At 32.3% G+C, this 14,862-nt stretch overlaps 1 protein-coding gene across 3 annotated transcripts; it reads right to left on the bottom strand.

Moving 5' to 3' along the window:
* Positions 1-3,763: 3,763 nt before the first annotated feature.
* Positions 3,764-7,406, bottom strand: LOC145063202 (nuclear transcription factor Y subunit A-3-like). 3 transcript variants are annotated; one of them, XM_079010789.1, is made up of 6 exons: positions 7,170-7,406; positions 6,335-6,645; positions 4,769-4,857; positions 4,622-4,687; positions 4,376-4,543; positions 3,764-4,295 (listed from the first exon to the last, which is right to left on the bottom strand). In XM_079010789.1, the coding sequence occupies exons 2-6, from the start codon at positions 6,498-6,500 to the stop codon at positions 4,044-4,046; spliced, it is 741 nt and encodes a 246-aa protein (XP_078866915.1). In that variant the 5' UTR covers positions 6,501-6,645; positions 7,170-7,406; the 3' UTR covers positions 3,764-4,043. The 3 variants fall into 3 exon arrangements, with proteins under 3 accessions (XP_078866915.1, XP_078866916.1, XP_078866914.1); XM_079010790.1 differs by having other exon boundaries at positions 6,335-6,539; XM_079010788.1 differs by having other exon boundaries at positions 6,335-6,507.
* Positions 7,407-14,862: the final 7,456 nt, after the last annotated feature.

The raw sequence follows: 14,862 nt of genomic DNA, 5'->3' as shown, positions 1-14,862 counted from the left end.
CATGTATTAAAACTTTACTTATAATGCAATGGATGATGTTGTTGCTTGTTTATTATATTACACTGTTGTGATACTGTACATGACGTCCTCCACCCCTGAACGTTTCCGCCGTTCGTGGTTTTGGGGTGTGACAGTCGACGACAACGGTAATTGACGTTTTGTTGTCGGCCAATGAATTTGGGGATTAGATGTGAAGTGCAGGGCGCCGATTGAAAGGGATGAGGCGGTGACCTGTTGTTGCTGCTAATGACGGCTGTATATAAGAAAAGAAATTAGGTTAAAAGTGAATGATAGCGTGATTACAAGGACTATTTGTGGAAGCTGTTTATTAAATTACTAAAATACCCTTGTTTATTTATTTAATTAATTAAATTTTTATTTAATTTTGATTGGCCCACATTTATGCATACAATCACACAATAATAATATGAAACAATACAATCAAGTTTATGTATATCAAATATAATCCCAAACATCTTAATAAACATAATTGGAACTCCCGACATTTTGGGACAGTTAATTACTAAGTTCATCAAATAAAGACTTCTAAATTAGTTGTTTTTCAAAACTTTACATATAATCAATAAATACTCTTACAAAGAGTTCATTTATTCCAAATTACTTTTTTTAAACGGCAAATCTAACCTACTCCTAAACTACACTTTAAATCCACATATGTTCACGACGGGACTTGAACCCTCAACCTCAAAGAGAGAGGGCAACATCGGATACCGCTGGGTACAAGCCCTTTGGTTATTCCAAATTACTCACCTTTCAAAACTTTACCTTCCTCCTTTGAAAAGAGTTCATTTATTCCTCAATCAAGACTTTTTTTTTTTCTTTCAAACCTATTTCAAATACTACTTAAAAGTTCATTCCATCAAAACCATTATATATTTGTATTAAGTTTAGTCTTTAAAATCATTATGCAAAAACTAACATAAATTCTAGAGGCTTTTCCAAAACGTACAAATCTAGCCTCCCTCTTTGTCATTCTTCACTTTCATTTTTTTTTATTTTTTTTTTAATTCAAAGTTTGGTTTTAATACGTTGACTAATAAATATTTAAATTAGATAGTTGATGTATAGACATTTGTAATTTGGTCATCAATTAAATATAAATTATATGTTTTTTGTTGGCTATTTTCCAATTTTGACATAAATAAACCCTATTACATAATCGATCTCTATCTTTCTATATTTTTATAATTGAACGGAATACATAAAAGCTTTTTTATAAGTAAGTGGGTCACATAGATATTTCCAAAGTCAACCAATGACTATCTATCATCCTTAAAGGAATTTTCTATTAAAAACTTACCTATAGAAGTCAGAAATTTCAATACAATAAAAAATGTTATCTTGATTTTAAACAAAAGAAGTATTCTTTAATTTAGTTATATACTTTATTTTAGAATATCACATTTTTTATTCTATAGTTATGTTCCTCCTTGCTTTATTTTTATCTGTCCAAGTAGGTGATCCTTGCATATTAAGGTGTTATTTGTTTTTTCTAAGGCAAAATGTTTACAGTCTGTGGACCATATCTCCAGACCTTTGTAGTAGAATAGATAGACCAAACGTTTGCAGTTTGAAAAAAAGACTGTTTGTTTTTTTAACATCTGCAAACTGCTACAATAAACTAAAATATAAGACAAAACTGTAAAATTGGTCCATGTGGTATTTAAAAAACTTTGGATAGGGTCTACAAAGTTTTTTAACTTTCATGGAAGATCCAAAATCAAAAATTTCATGTGATTTTAGTCCAAAAAATGTTAAAGGGACTACTTTGCCATTCTCATTTTTTTTTATTTTTATATTTGTAATAATACCTTATTAATTAAAAAACAAATAAATAAATTATATATATATATATATATATATATATATATATATATATATATATATATATGCCGGGTCCATCCCACCCATAGGTTCTCTCTCCCTGTGTGTGTGTATGTGCGTGTGTGTTCTAGATCTGAAACACAGACTGTAAAATATCAATTTCAATAATCTTCAAAAGTTGCATCAAGATACAAGCTTTACAATTCCCACCTCCAATTTTACGCATGAAAAAAAGGTTACTATGCTTGAAGGTGTGTTTGTTCTTTCCAAATCTGAAACGAAGATGGAGAAGGCCAGATCTGAAACGAAAACCACATACAAAAGTCTACCTGAAGAACACCGCCTGAAATGATGATGAGCTCCAATGAACACCACCTACAACACACCCGATGAACATCACCTAGAACGATGGCGAACTTAGGAGATCCATCATCGATGACGATTGAAGTCAGGGGTGGAGCAAGAACGTCTTCCTCCTCTCCCCCGGAGATCCATCCACAAACACCACCATTAACGCCGCTTGGTTGTAGGATCACCAAATATCTAGATCTATTTGTGGTTTGTAGAATACCAGATCGGAATCCACACAACCCAAATACATTACATCCGATTGCAAACCCAAATACATTGCTTCTTCTTTTTTCATTTCCATCAGCCATCAATTTGTGTATGTTTATGTTAGTCGTTATTCCTAAAAAAACCTAGAGATCGATTTGCGTGTGTGTGTTTATGTTAATTGTATGTGTGTTTTTTGAGAGTTTGATTTGCTGGTGTTTAAGAATAGGGGAGAGAGAGAGAGAGAGAGAGAGAGAGAGAGAGAGAGAGAGAGAGAGAGAAAGGAGTATCGATAAGGGTGGCGGTGGGCCCAATTCCTTCATTTTTTATTTTTAATTAATAAATTATTAAAGAAATATAAAAAATACAAAAAAAGAAATAAAAATGGCAAAACAGTCTTTTCAAGTCCTCCACGGACCAAAACCAAAGAAAATTCTTGATTTTTGACTTTCCATGCAAGTTGAAAACTTTTTAGACCTTATCCAAAAAAAATTGAATAACACAAGGACCAATTTTACAGTGTTTTCTAAAACCTAATTAAACTGATTTAAAAAAAAAAAAAAAAAAAAAAAAAAAAAAAAAAAAAAACTTAAAAGAGTTTTTTCAATAACTTTATGACTTTATTATAAATAATTAACAAATATAGATCGACTTTAATGTATTATTATATAAAAAATGAAAATAAAATGATACGAATTAACGTATATATTTGATAAAAACCAACAAACTTTGGTCGCAAAGATATACCTAAACATTTTAATTAAGGATAAAAGAATTTAACACGTAAAATGAATGGAAATAAACTTTGGTTTTAAATGAAATTTTCAAAATTTTCATTTTATCTTTTCAATTAAATCAATTAAAAACCGGTTATAAATATTTATCCCAAGAAATGAATGATATTGCATTAAATAATGTTTTATAAAATTTGACACAAAAAATATAAGACAATATTACGATTTATTTTTCATATCTCTCTAACGACCATTATTGTAATTAAATTTTTATTTGTAAATTTGTCACAAAAATCATGATTGTGTCGTCGAATCTTTTTTCTTTAAATATTTTAACTTTTTTTTTTTCAAATTGTTTATCATAGATAAAGTTAAAACTAATCTAGGTTTTAAAAAAATAAATAAATAAAAACCCTAAGATACGTGTTTTTTAGACTAAAAGATGTCTGAAGACTCTGATTTACATCTACGCTAAGAAGAGGACGCACAAACCTTTTTAGGTCTACAGTTTTCAAAAAAACATCTTAGCAAAAGGCAAAAGCTTTGCTTTTCTTAAATACTAACATTTAACTTATTCTGATAACTATTTAAAGAAAATTAATATATCAAAACTCTCATACTACATCCCGTAAAACTCAAACACTTGATATTTTATGTAATTATACATACAATCCCAACCAATTTCATAACAAATTCCAATGTCCATAATCATAAACCAACCTTCAATTTATGAAATTCAAATTTCCAAACACCATTCAAGTAAGCTACAAATCTTTTCCCAAACAAATACAATAAACCTAAGCTCGATGAAACACAAAATGAACATCAAAAACTTAGTAACAAAGCCAAGGATGAGTTGCCCAACCGGTGTGTTATCCCACCAGCCAATATATAGAACCACCAAACCAATCATGATTGTCCACCCGATGTGCTTAAAAACCCCTCATTTCCCCTTATCCCCCATGAAATGCCACTATACCCATGATAATGTTCATGTTCCATTCCAGATTGATTAGCTTCTTGATAGCTTGAAGGGAAATGGGAGGTCAAGAATCTTGCAGGTTTTGATTGTTGTTGAGGTTTCTTGGTGGGAAGAAACCTCCCACCTGAACCTCTAACCCTATTCAAAGCATGTTTATGTCTAGATTCATGAAGGTAAGGCTGCAAAAGTCATTTCACACACAAAGATCACTAAAGATATCTACTTTCTTAATGTTAAGATCAAGAAAGATTGTGGGTACCCTTCGGTTTTTGACAAGTTTGTTTTGAGCTTCAAGTTTGGCTCGAATCTGTCTCCTTCTGAGAATACCATGATATTGTTTTGCATTGACATAAATAGGGCCATCTTCTGAGAGATCTATGGGGAGTGGAACTCGGGCAGGAGCTATTTGTATGATATGAGGTTGAATCTGGTCAAAATATTGATAATAGTTTCATTATAGGGAGTATATTCATGAATCTTGATTACATAAGTAAGCGGGACTTACAATAGGGTGTGGTCCATAGGGGGTATAGAGTCCATTGAAGTAATTATCAGCATAAACATTTTCAACCTGATTTTGAAAGCAAAAAAGTAAGTAGAATACGTGAAAAAAAAAACGGATTAAAAAAGAATGAGATGTCATGTCACATACTATTGGTGTTGTCTTTTCAGCTTGAAGACCACCTGTCATGCCAAAACTTGGATTGCCCATAAATAAAAATGGCTTCATTTGAGTTTCATCTTGAAGATATCATGAAAAAAGAGAGTAACTAATCATATAAACACATTCTCTAAAAGTGAAAAAAAACTAAGAAAATCGATTGAACTTTATTTACTTTGGCGATAAGGGAGGGGTAATTTTGGTATTTGGGTGATGACTAGTGAAATTATGAATTCGGGTATTAAAAATGGAAGTAGAACATCATATAGGTTTTGCTTAAGTAGGTTGCTTTTACATATTTTAATGTGTTATGAACTACTAAGATCGTTTTTGTTCTTTTACTAATGTGTTGTTACTTTTCTACTTAACTCATGTATGGATATAGTGACTGAACGGTTAATGATGTTTGTCTGGATAAAGTGTTGTATACATAAGGTTTGTTTCTTTTCTAGACTAAAATAAGTCGTCTGAATGAGACTAAATAACTATTTTACCCTTACATTCCAACAAAAAAAATTTACAATATTTATCGATTTTTAATGTGAGAGGAGTTAGGAGGAAAAAAGAAGTATGGCGATTAGGTAAAGGGTAGGTGTTTTAAGACATTAAGGGAAGTTTTTAAGCTTAACCCATAAAGTCATTTTGTCCATATTAACTTATTAAGTCAAAAAGAAACAACCATGTAGGATAGTCCACATTAATTGCTTTAACTCATCAAGCCCATTGACTAAAAAAGAAACAACTTATGCCAATAGGCTATGTATAAGTGTTTTTTTTCGACTTTAGTGCAAATGTAACAACTTAAAAGAGAAAGTAATGAAAACAAGGTTTTCATATTTAGTCCTAACTTTTGACAATTTATTGAACCTTAGTTTTAGGCTTTTATATCACACCCATATGAATATGAACACACCCTTGTTTCTTTAATCTTTAGAATCACAAAGTCTTAAAGGGTGTTTGGTTCGCATAATGTTTTTAAAAGGAATGGAATCAATCAAAAGAATTGGAATATGAAGGAATTAGAATTTGTCATGCATTTGGTTGACATGAGATATAATGGAATTCTTTATTGTTTTATGTTTGGTTTTAAAAATATGTTCAACTATTATAAATATTTATGTAAAAACACCAAAATATTCCTTATTGCTTTTTTTGTACTTGTGTACTTAATAAAATTGATAGATTTTTGTCTACTAAAATCTTTTATTTATTAGTTACATCTTTTTAACCTTTTTAATAAAAATCAATTGTGTTCCACAATTGTATTCAAAATTAATGAATAACCACCCCCCCCCCCCCCCCCCCCCCCAAGATTTACAGATTTTAAACTTAATTTTTTGGAATGATCAAGTTATGGTCTTTAAGTTGAGGAAAAAATGAATAAAAATCAATTTTGTTCCACAATTGTATTCAAAAAGATTGTTTATTTAGCATTTACATTTTCACAAGTTCTCTAACATGGCTTGTTATTGCAAACTATAGTTCAATAAGAATAATGGTATGATGGTTTAAAAAGTCAATATATCCAAAAAAAAAAAAGTTATAGCAATCAACTACCTGAACCAGATGATGAGATGCATTGATCTTGAGAATGAACCCCATGTGTAGCAACATCATCATCCTTTTGAGATTGATCAGATGAAAGACACGTGGATGAATCTTGATTGTAAGATTGCTGAGTCAACTCATTCGGGTCTCCAGGTAGGTGGGGTGCAGGAACCATCTTCAAGCTATAATTTTTGTAAACAAATTGAGGTATTTGCTGCTCATCTCAGTATCATCATGTTATGCAAGTTACATATGTAATTAGGCATTAAATTGACTAATGCTTTTCTTTGATTTACACATTGTAGTTTGTTTGAATGAATCTAATCAAATAAAGCAACCAAAACATTATTGATCATGAAAAAAATGCAATCCAATATCATAAAAAGACCCGCCATGAACATGCATACAGTTCACAGCTCTATCGAGATAAGATCAAAATCAATTTCGAGGGACGAAAACAATTTTTAAAACCCCCAAAAAGATCAAAGCCCAAATCTTTATCAGAAAATCGAAGATCATTGATGATTCTCGTAACTAGAAAGGGTTGGGGGGACCCCGGGAAGGAGGAAGAAGAGCTGAAAAATCTTACAGAAAAAGGATATAAAGCTACTGACTCAAACTCAACACAGTATGCATTGATTTCATTCAAGAATCATAAATAAAGATATACCCGCATCAAGAAATGCATCAAGATTGAACAAAAAGCATAAAATATAAGATAAAATTAGCAAAAAAGGGAAACCCAATATAGTAAAAGTCAAACGAAAGAAAAAAGAAAGAAACCCAGATAAGAGAAGTGTTGTAAGATGAAAGAAGTAAGAGAGAGAAAGAAGAAAAATTGAACCTTTGAGATCTTGAAGAAGGAAGCAAGAAACAGAGTTGTTGGGGGAAATTGGGCATGTCTCCTCCCTTGAAACCCTCTAGAAATCTTCTCTCTCTTTCCCTGTCATCTAGGTTTGATGTATCTATCTAATATATCTAAATCTCTATACTTCTTCCTCCCAGAAATAGCTTTAAATATTTCCTGCTAATTTTTAATGCTAAATGGAATAATAAAGACAGATACCTATGCCATCGAACAACCATCCTCCCCTGCTCATTTGGAAATTTTCTTTTCTTATTATTGTCGCTTACCTTCTCTAGTTGGTCCCACCATAATACAGTCACTTTATTTTATTCAAATATTATAAATATTTTATGATGACGTACTTTGAACTATGAACATACCATTAAAAACCTAATTGGTTTAATCCTTTTACAAAAATGGTAAATTAATATTAAACATATCAAATATTGTTACATAACCCATAAATTATTCTAAGGATTTCAATGGAAAACATCTTCTAACTCCCAAACTTGTGGTGATCCGACTCCATGACTTTGCTAGAATGACACAGGAAGGAAAATCGAAGTGATACTCTTTAATAGACATAAAAAACAATTATAAAATTTGTCGTTCACGTGACCTACAAATTATGTAAGAATCTCAATGGAAAACATTTTCTAACTCTCATACTTGTGGTATCTGACTCCATGACTTTGCTAGAATGACACTGAAAGAAAAAACGTTAGTCAGATTATATGAGTGATGCTCTTTAATAGACATAAAAACAATTATAAAATTTGTCGTATACAATATGTTAACGTGTGCAGTAACAACTATAAATACTAGACGACGCACATACCAATCAATGAGTCAATATTAAACAGTGTAAACCAAAGGATTATCACTAGTCTATGATGATTCTAACGAACTGACAAGTGGATGGGGGAGTCACTCATACTAAGTTGAATTTATCGGGAGATGCTATAAAATGATCCATATTTGTTGTAAATATAATGCCCTGGACATGTACAAGTTTGTTAGAAAATATATTATTGGTTAATTTAAACAGAACACGAATGATACTATCTAAAACACATTCAAAAGCAATAATTGCATAATGTAACGCGTATTTGAGCCATATGTCAAGAACATGTTGATTGAAGCACATGTTAAACACGCTTTTCTTAAAATAGATTTTGTACACTATTGAACGTTTGTCCCAATATAGTATAGTCGAAACGACTCTTCAAGACGTCACATGTAAGTAAACTTAAACTTTACCTCAATGCAAAACTTTAGTTTCAATATCAACTTTATGGTGCAAGGTGAGAGTATGAACTTGAGTATTTTGCAACACCTTTATGGTGGAGAGAGAGAGAGAGAGAGAGAGAGAGAGAGAGAGAGAGAGCAGGCGGTATTTGTTGTATTACGTGCCTCATTTGTAGGTGTATTATAATATAACATTTATATAGAAGAGTAATTTTGAGAAATCAAATATCCTCCTATAATTTCTTCCTACTTATCCTCCTACTTGATGGGTTTTATATTTTACAAAAAAATCTATTTTTGGCAGAAAAACATACACCCTAAAGGATCTATGTTCTCACTATGATTTGCAAACAACTATTGAATATCAAGAACCCTAGAAGTACATTGTTATTTTCGAAAATACTAAAAGGTTATTAGAAAAATACTTACCTTAGTTTATTACTTCAAATAAACTAATAATCGTTCCTTGTTGGTCTTCAGAAAGCAAACACCAAAAGTCTCGTGCCTCTAATGACTCATATTTAAACCCTAGCAAATTGGAGGCTAAAGAGGAGAGAGGAGAAGGAAGAGAATTTTTGAAATTCTCTTTGAAATGAGGTAAATTTCGAGATTCATAATCCAATGGGGTTTATATAGGTGATAGGGAGACTAAGGATAAGGCAGGTTATCTTAGATAAACCCTTATCCCTTTTATTGCTCTTTAAGGCATGCTAAGCTTCCTTAGAACCCAAGAATAGCTCTAGCAACCCTCTAGAAACCCTAAAATCATCTAGAATTTTGTCCACCCTCCTAGAGAGGTTTTAGAATTGGTCAATGTTCAACTTTTGAACATTGTCACCGTTAGTCCTTCCACTTTTAATTAATCCACTTAATCCTAAAATTAATTCTAATTAATTTTTTATTGATTCTTAATTAAATAATACTATTTCTAATTAATATATTATTTTCATAATATATTAATAAATCATTTATTTTGATCTCTAATTAAATTATTAACTATATACTAAATTAATAAACTAGTTTCTCTCTCCAAAAAGCATTACAGTCAATTACTAGGTTTGAGGGCAATCAAAAAAGACTTTGCTAATAATTCAATATTATATTAATTTAGTTATTAGCTTAAACACCTAATCCAATAGTCTCCCACTTGGATAAGTCTAGAAACTAAATTACAGGTATAACTTCTAAATTAAACAACAAAGGGTGCTTTCAAAAGCAATTGTCGAACTCTGATCCAATCAGATATTTGTTCTTTAGATAAGTGATCAAATATTCCTCCATTCTTCTAGATATCATATGGATATGAGACATAGATTGAAATCAATCTCATTGTCCAAAATTTTGTTTCTCGATTTCCCGATTTTTATGACGACTGAATTCAGACTACTAATTGAACACATCAATTCGGTCTGGGCTCGGCCAAACACTTCAGATGTCGAAAACAAATCATCGAGGAGCCCAAAGATATCGCTTTTCCTGTTAGGGAAAAAAGGTACGAATAAGTTTCGAATCATATGCTTGTACCTTTTACTCACCGAATCATGCATGACACTACGTTTTATAACATCACGTTACTGATGTGTTTACGTAACACCAATGCACAACCGAATTATAAACTACAACTCATATATCTCTATTTCAAGAATAAAAGATATTATTGTCTCAGAATTAGTCGATAGATTCCATGAAGTAATTCTTTGAGCATAGGTTTATCTAATACTTAAATCTCCATTTTCTAAGTACTCATGAATATTGTAGCAATGTTATTGCAATGTCTAATACCCATTGACAATCTACAATTCAATTCATGATAATCTTATTTCACTACTTACTTCCAAAAGTATGAGCGACTGTGGAATTCAAATAATCAAATTATTCAGGAAGTAAAACACACAAAGTGAAACACAATAATAAACAAATTAACTATGGTCTCAACCTTATTGAATATAAATAATTCCTATTATTTAATCACCATAATAATTACGACTTTACTCATTGTATAATGTTTCGAGTAATCAACTAACCACTTGAATTAAATAACATCAGTTATGTCATGTTATGAACATGTATACTATGTCTCTCTATGGTCCTTCCTGTGTGAACAGATCAACTAGACATTATTCCAATGACGCTCATATCACAATTCCAAATTCTTGTCACTATCTAAAATGTATTGGAATTTTAACTTTACATGCATTGACCTTCTGTGATGTCGAGGCTTCAAAGTCACAGAGACTGAGCTAATGATATTACAGAATGTTCCATTGGAACTTTGTTACTAAAAACAATCCCATGGTAATAAAGTTTCAAATTCAAGGTATGCTCCTTGAACACTTCTCTTGCATTAAAGCTTCCAACTCACATCTAGATTCAAATTCAAGGTACTATTCCAATGATGCTCATTTCACAATTCCAAATTCTTGTCCTATAGATCTACCAGTCTAATACATATCAGCAGCCATCATATAACCATACAAATTTACCATATACTCACATGCCATCAATCAGTATATATTAGGATATTAATCCAATGGGCCGACCTTGGTGCCTTCAACCAACAAGTACAATGAGGAAAACTCACATCTCGGTCTGAAAAATATCGTTGAACAGGACATAACTCCAAATATCAGCTTTACCAGTCACTTATCCATCAAATAGTGACCAGTTCTTAATTACAACTCAAAATACCCAAAATATCCCTATGTCAAACTTGGTCATGGTCAACGGTCAAACTCAAAGTCAATTCAAACGTGAAAGTCCCACAGCCGCTAGTCATGTCGTGACCTTTAGTGGTCACGCCGTGACCTAATGAGTCCAAAATAGTCGAGGAACCCCCATCCTCATGTCGCGACACTCCCCGTGCTCACGTCGTGAGAATGCTCTGATCAGAAGTTCTTAATGAAACACTTAATTGCTTTTTGGTCAAGCAACCGAATCCCCCATAAAGGCTTATTTACTCCAGAACATCATAAAAATCATGGCTTTTTGGACATGCATGTCCCAAACACTAGTTAGGGCACAAAAAGGGAAAAATGACACCAAATCTCATGCAAAAGTCATAAAACTCAAGCATCTTCTAAATCTAGCTTTTATACTACTCAAGGGACACTAAGGATCCATAAAGTTGGCAACTTTATGGATTTCAACCACTACATCATCTTGAATATGAACGATTAAGCATAAAAATCTGGATCTAGGATAATGGACTCATAAAGCAATGAACTTGAAACTCATAAAAGGTCCAGGAGATGTGCAAATGCTTGGTGGTGAGACTTGAATGCAGAAATAATGGACTAGATGCTCTTCCTCTTCTTCTCCTTGGCTAAAATCACAACAAATGAGCTTCAAGATCAAATATGGATGTTAGGGTTTCAAAGGGGAGTGTAAGGAGGTGATAGAGGCTGAGGGTGGGTAACCCTAGCCCTTGTTTACTTTAAATACATAAATAAAAAAACCCCAAAATTAGGGTTTCCTCCCACACAGTTCACATATTGTGAGCCAATATATGCTCACGTCGTGAGCCCCAAAAGTGGTGTGCGTTCTCATTAATCTCCTCACGACATGACATACATATCTCACATCGTGAGTAAGGTTTTATCCTTTGAAAATTTGAACTTAACAATTGCTCACCTGAACTGAATGTTATAGGTGTTGTGGAAACATTGATGGGGTTCTAAGTGGACTTGGAACCCCGAGGATGAGATACATAGGTATTATGTGGGATTGTTTTCGTAATCGAATATCGGGGATGAAATCTAATTCAAGTGGGGGGAGAGTTATAACGTATGTTTTCCGGAATTCATCAAATATTACTTTTGAGTAAAAATAATAATGAAAGTTTTTGGAAAAAAACCTTATTCACGATTCGTACATTTGAGAGTAACAATGTGTGCCACTTCATTAGTTGTGACACGTCACAACAAAAAACCCACACCCTAAGTCATCGGGGAGCTATGTGTGATTAGAATTATGCATGCTTAGAATTTTTGACTTAGCCTTACTACTTGTTTTTTCTTTTAGGGTATTAGGGAAAATTTAATTATTCAAAGGAACATTTTGTTTTTTATTATTCATAGTCACTTAAAATCCAGGTTAGTATGGTTTGGTTGAGCCGGTTCGAGGCTTTATTTGATTGTGGACGGACAACATGTGATAGTTTGAATCCTAAGTGGGGAGAACTAGCTATTCAGAGGAAGGTAAGTGGAGAATATTGACTTTTTGTATGGATGAAAGGACCAAGAGGCATTTATAACGGCTTTACGTGATTTTTGGCTTATATGGTTGATACGTTGGATGAGGAGAAGGAGTAGACGACCGTCGAGAATAGACAAATTGTTGCAAGGAGCACATGTTTTTCTTAGAATGATCCACATTCTGCATTTATGTGATCATCAATTGAGGGTGAGAGAAGATGATGTATAAAATTCAGCCTTCAAGATGAGATACAACCATCATGAGTTTTTAGTGATGCTGTTGGGATCACTAATGCACCAGCAACATTTATGTATATGATGAAATACGTTTTTAAATCCATGCATGATGGATCAGTTTGTTATGGTGTTTGTCGTTAATATCTTAATCTTTGGAGAAGAAGGAGCAACATGGGGATCTTGGTAATTAATTACATTTTAGCACAATGTAACTGTTGGAAATAGGTGTCCAATGTCATAACTAAATTGGTATGACTTTGGGAATAATAATAAAGTCCTTTTTGGGTTATCCTCGAGAGCTAAAATAGTTGGAATATATTTGGAGATTGAGATAATTAGTTAACTGATTTATTACATGTTAATAAATCAATTAGAAACTAACTAGAATTGATTAATAATTAATTAGAATTAATTTGAAATTAATTAGAATTAATCAGGAACTGATTAAAGGTGCACAGACTAAATGATAATTGTTCAAAAGTTGAACAATAAAAATATTTTAGAAACCCTAAAGGGCATGGATGGTTTTGGGAGCTATTAGAGGATTCCAGAATCAATCCTGGTAGTAGATAAGGAAATGATTTGAATCTGGATTAAATCTGATTATTTAATTAATTCAAATCTGATTTGCCTGCAAGTTACCTCAAATATAAATACACCCTTAGGCATTCATTAATTCAGTTCCTAACCTTCACCATACTTAGAGAATCAAATTTCTCTAGTATCCTCTTTACTAAATATTCTAGGAGTTTAGTCTTTTGGGTGTGAGCCATTAGAGTCATTCTACTTTGGGTGCGAGTCCTTCCAATTGATTGCAAGGAGTTCTAGATCTTCAAGTGGAACACAAGTATATACGATTATACTTGAAAGGTTAGTAATCCTCTTCCTTATTATAGTTCAATTTCATAGATTCAAAAGTACATTGCTATAATAGTAAAACATAGATCGTAGGGTACATGTAGACTTAGGATGTTTTTTAATGTTTTCGCTTCCTTAATCCAGTATATAGTTTTATAGAAAACCCAACAGTAAAATCCTCAGATGGCCGATCAGAATGAGAGGATGATTCAAACGTTAAAGGATATGTCGCGGTAATTTTTTTAAAGGATATGTCGGGAGGACATTTTTGAACGTTAAAGAATTAATTTTAAATTAACTGGAATTAATTAGAATTAACCAGGAATTGATTAAAGGTGCACATACTAAATGATAATTGCTCAAAAGTTTAACAACAAGAACATTCTAGAAACCCTAAAGGGTATGGATAGTTTTGGGAGCTATTAGGGGATTCCAGAATCAATCCTGGTAGTAGATAAGGAAATGATTTAAATCTGGATTAAATCTGATTATTTAATTGATTCAAATCTGCTTTGCCTGCAAGTTACCTCAACTATAAATAGACCCTTAGGCATGCATTAATTCTACTCTTAACCTTCACCATACTTAGAGAATTCAATTTCTCTAGTATCCTCTCTACTAAATATTCTAGGATTTTAGTCTTTTTGGTGTGAGTTATTAGAGTCATTCTACTTTGGGTGCTATGTGACAACCCGATATTTCAACTCTTTGTAATGACCTAAAAAGTCAAGTATTGTAACCACCTTTGAGTTAATGAAATTAACTTTGATAATAAAATGTCCAAAAAGTATCTATTTAAATTCCTACTATGTTTAATTCCATTAAACCGTGTTCGTACATAAAAAGAACGCCCAAATCCGACTTCGTATGTTTAAGTTATGATTTTTCCAAGTTCGGCATAGCAGCAGTCAGCTAAAAACTTGAATCGGAGATCGAGCGACTTTTGGCCGGAATGACCTAAACGAGAATCGAAGGTCTCAACAATGGTAATTCAGCCGTAAAAAGTCTGGCAAAAACCGACGTCAGATAAAGAAGTTATGAATTTTAGAAGAAATTCCTTAAACACGACCCTTTTAAAAATAAATAATAAAAATAATTTCGGAATTTGCCGACGGAATCTAAACGAAAGTTGTAGAGTATGGTCTCACCTTCAC

This window comes from Lactuca serriola, chromosome 7, assembly GCF_051521515.1.
Source record: "Lactuca serriola cultivar US96UC23 chromosome 7, Lser_US96UC23_V15, whole genome shotgun sequence".
Taxonomy (NCBI): domain Eukaryota; kingdom Viridiplantae; phylum Streptophyta; class Magnoliopsida; order Asterales; family Asteraceae; genus Lactuca; species Lactuca serriola.
This window is presented reverse-complemented; position numbering and strand designations above follow the sequence as displayed.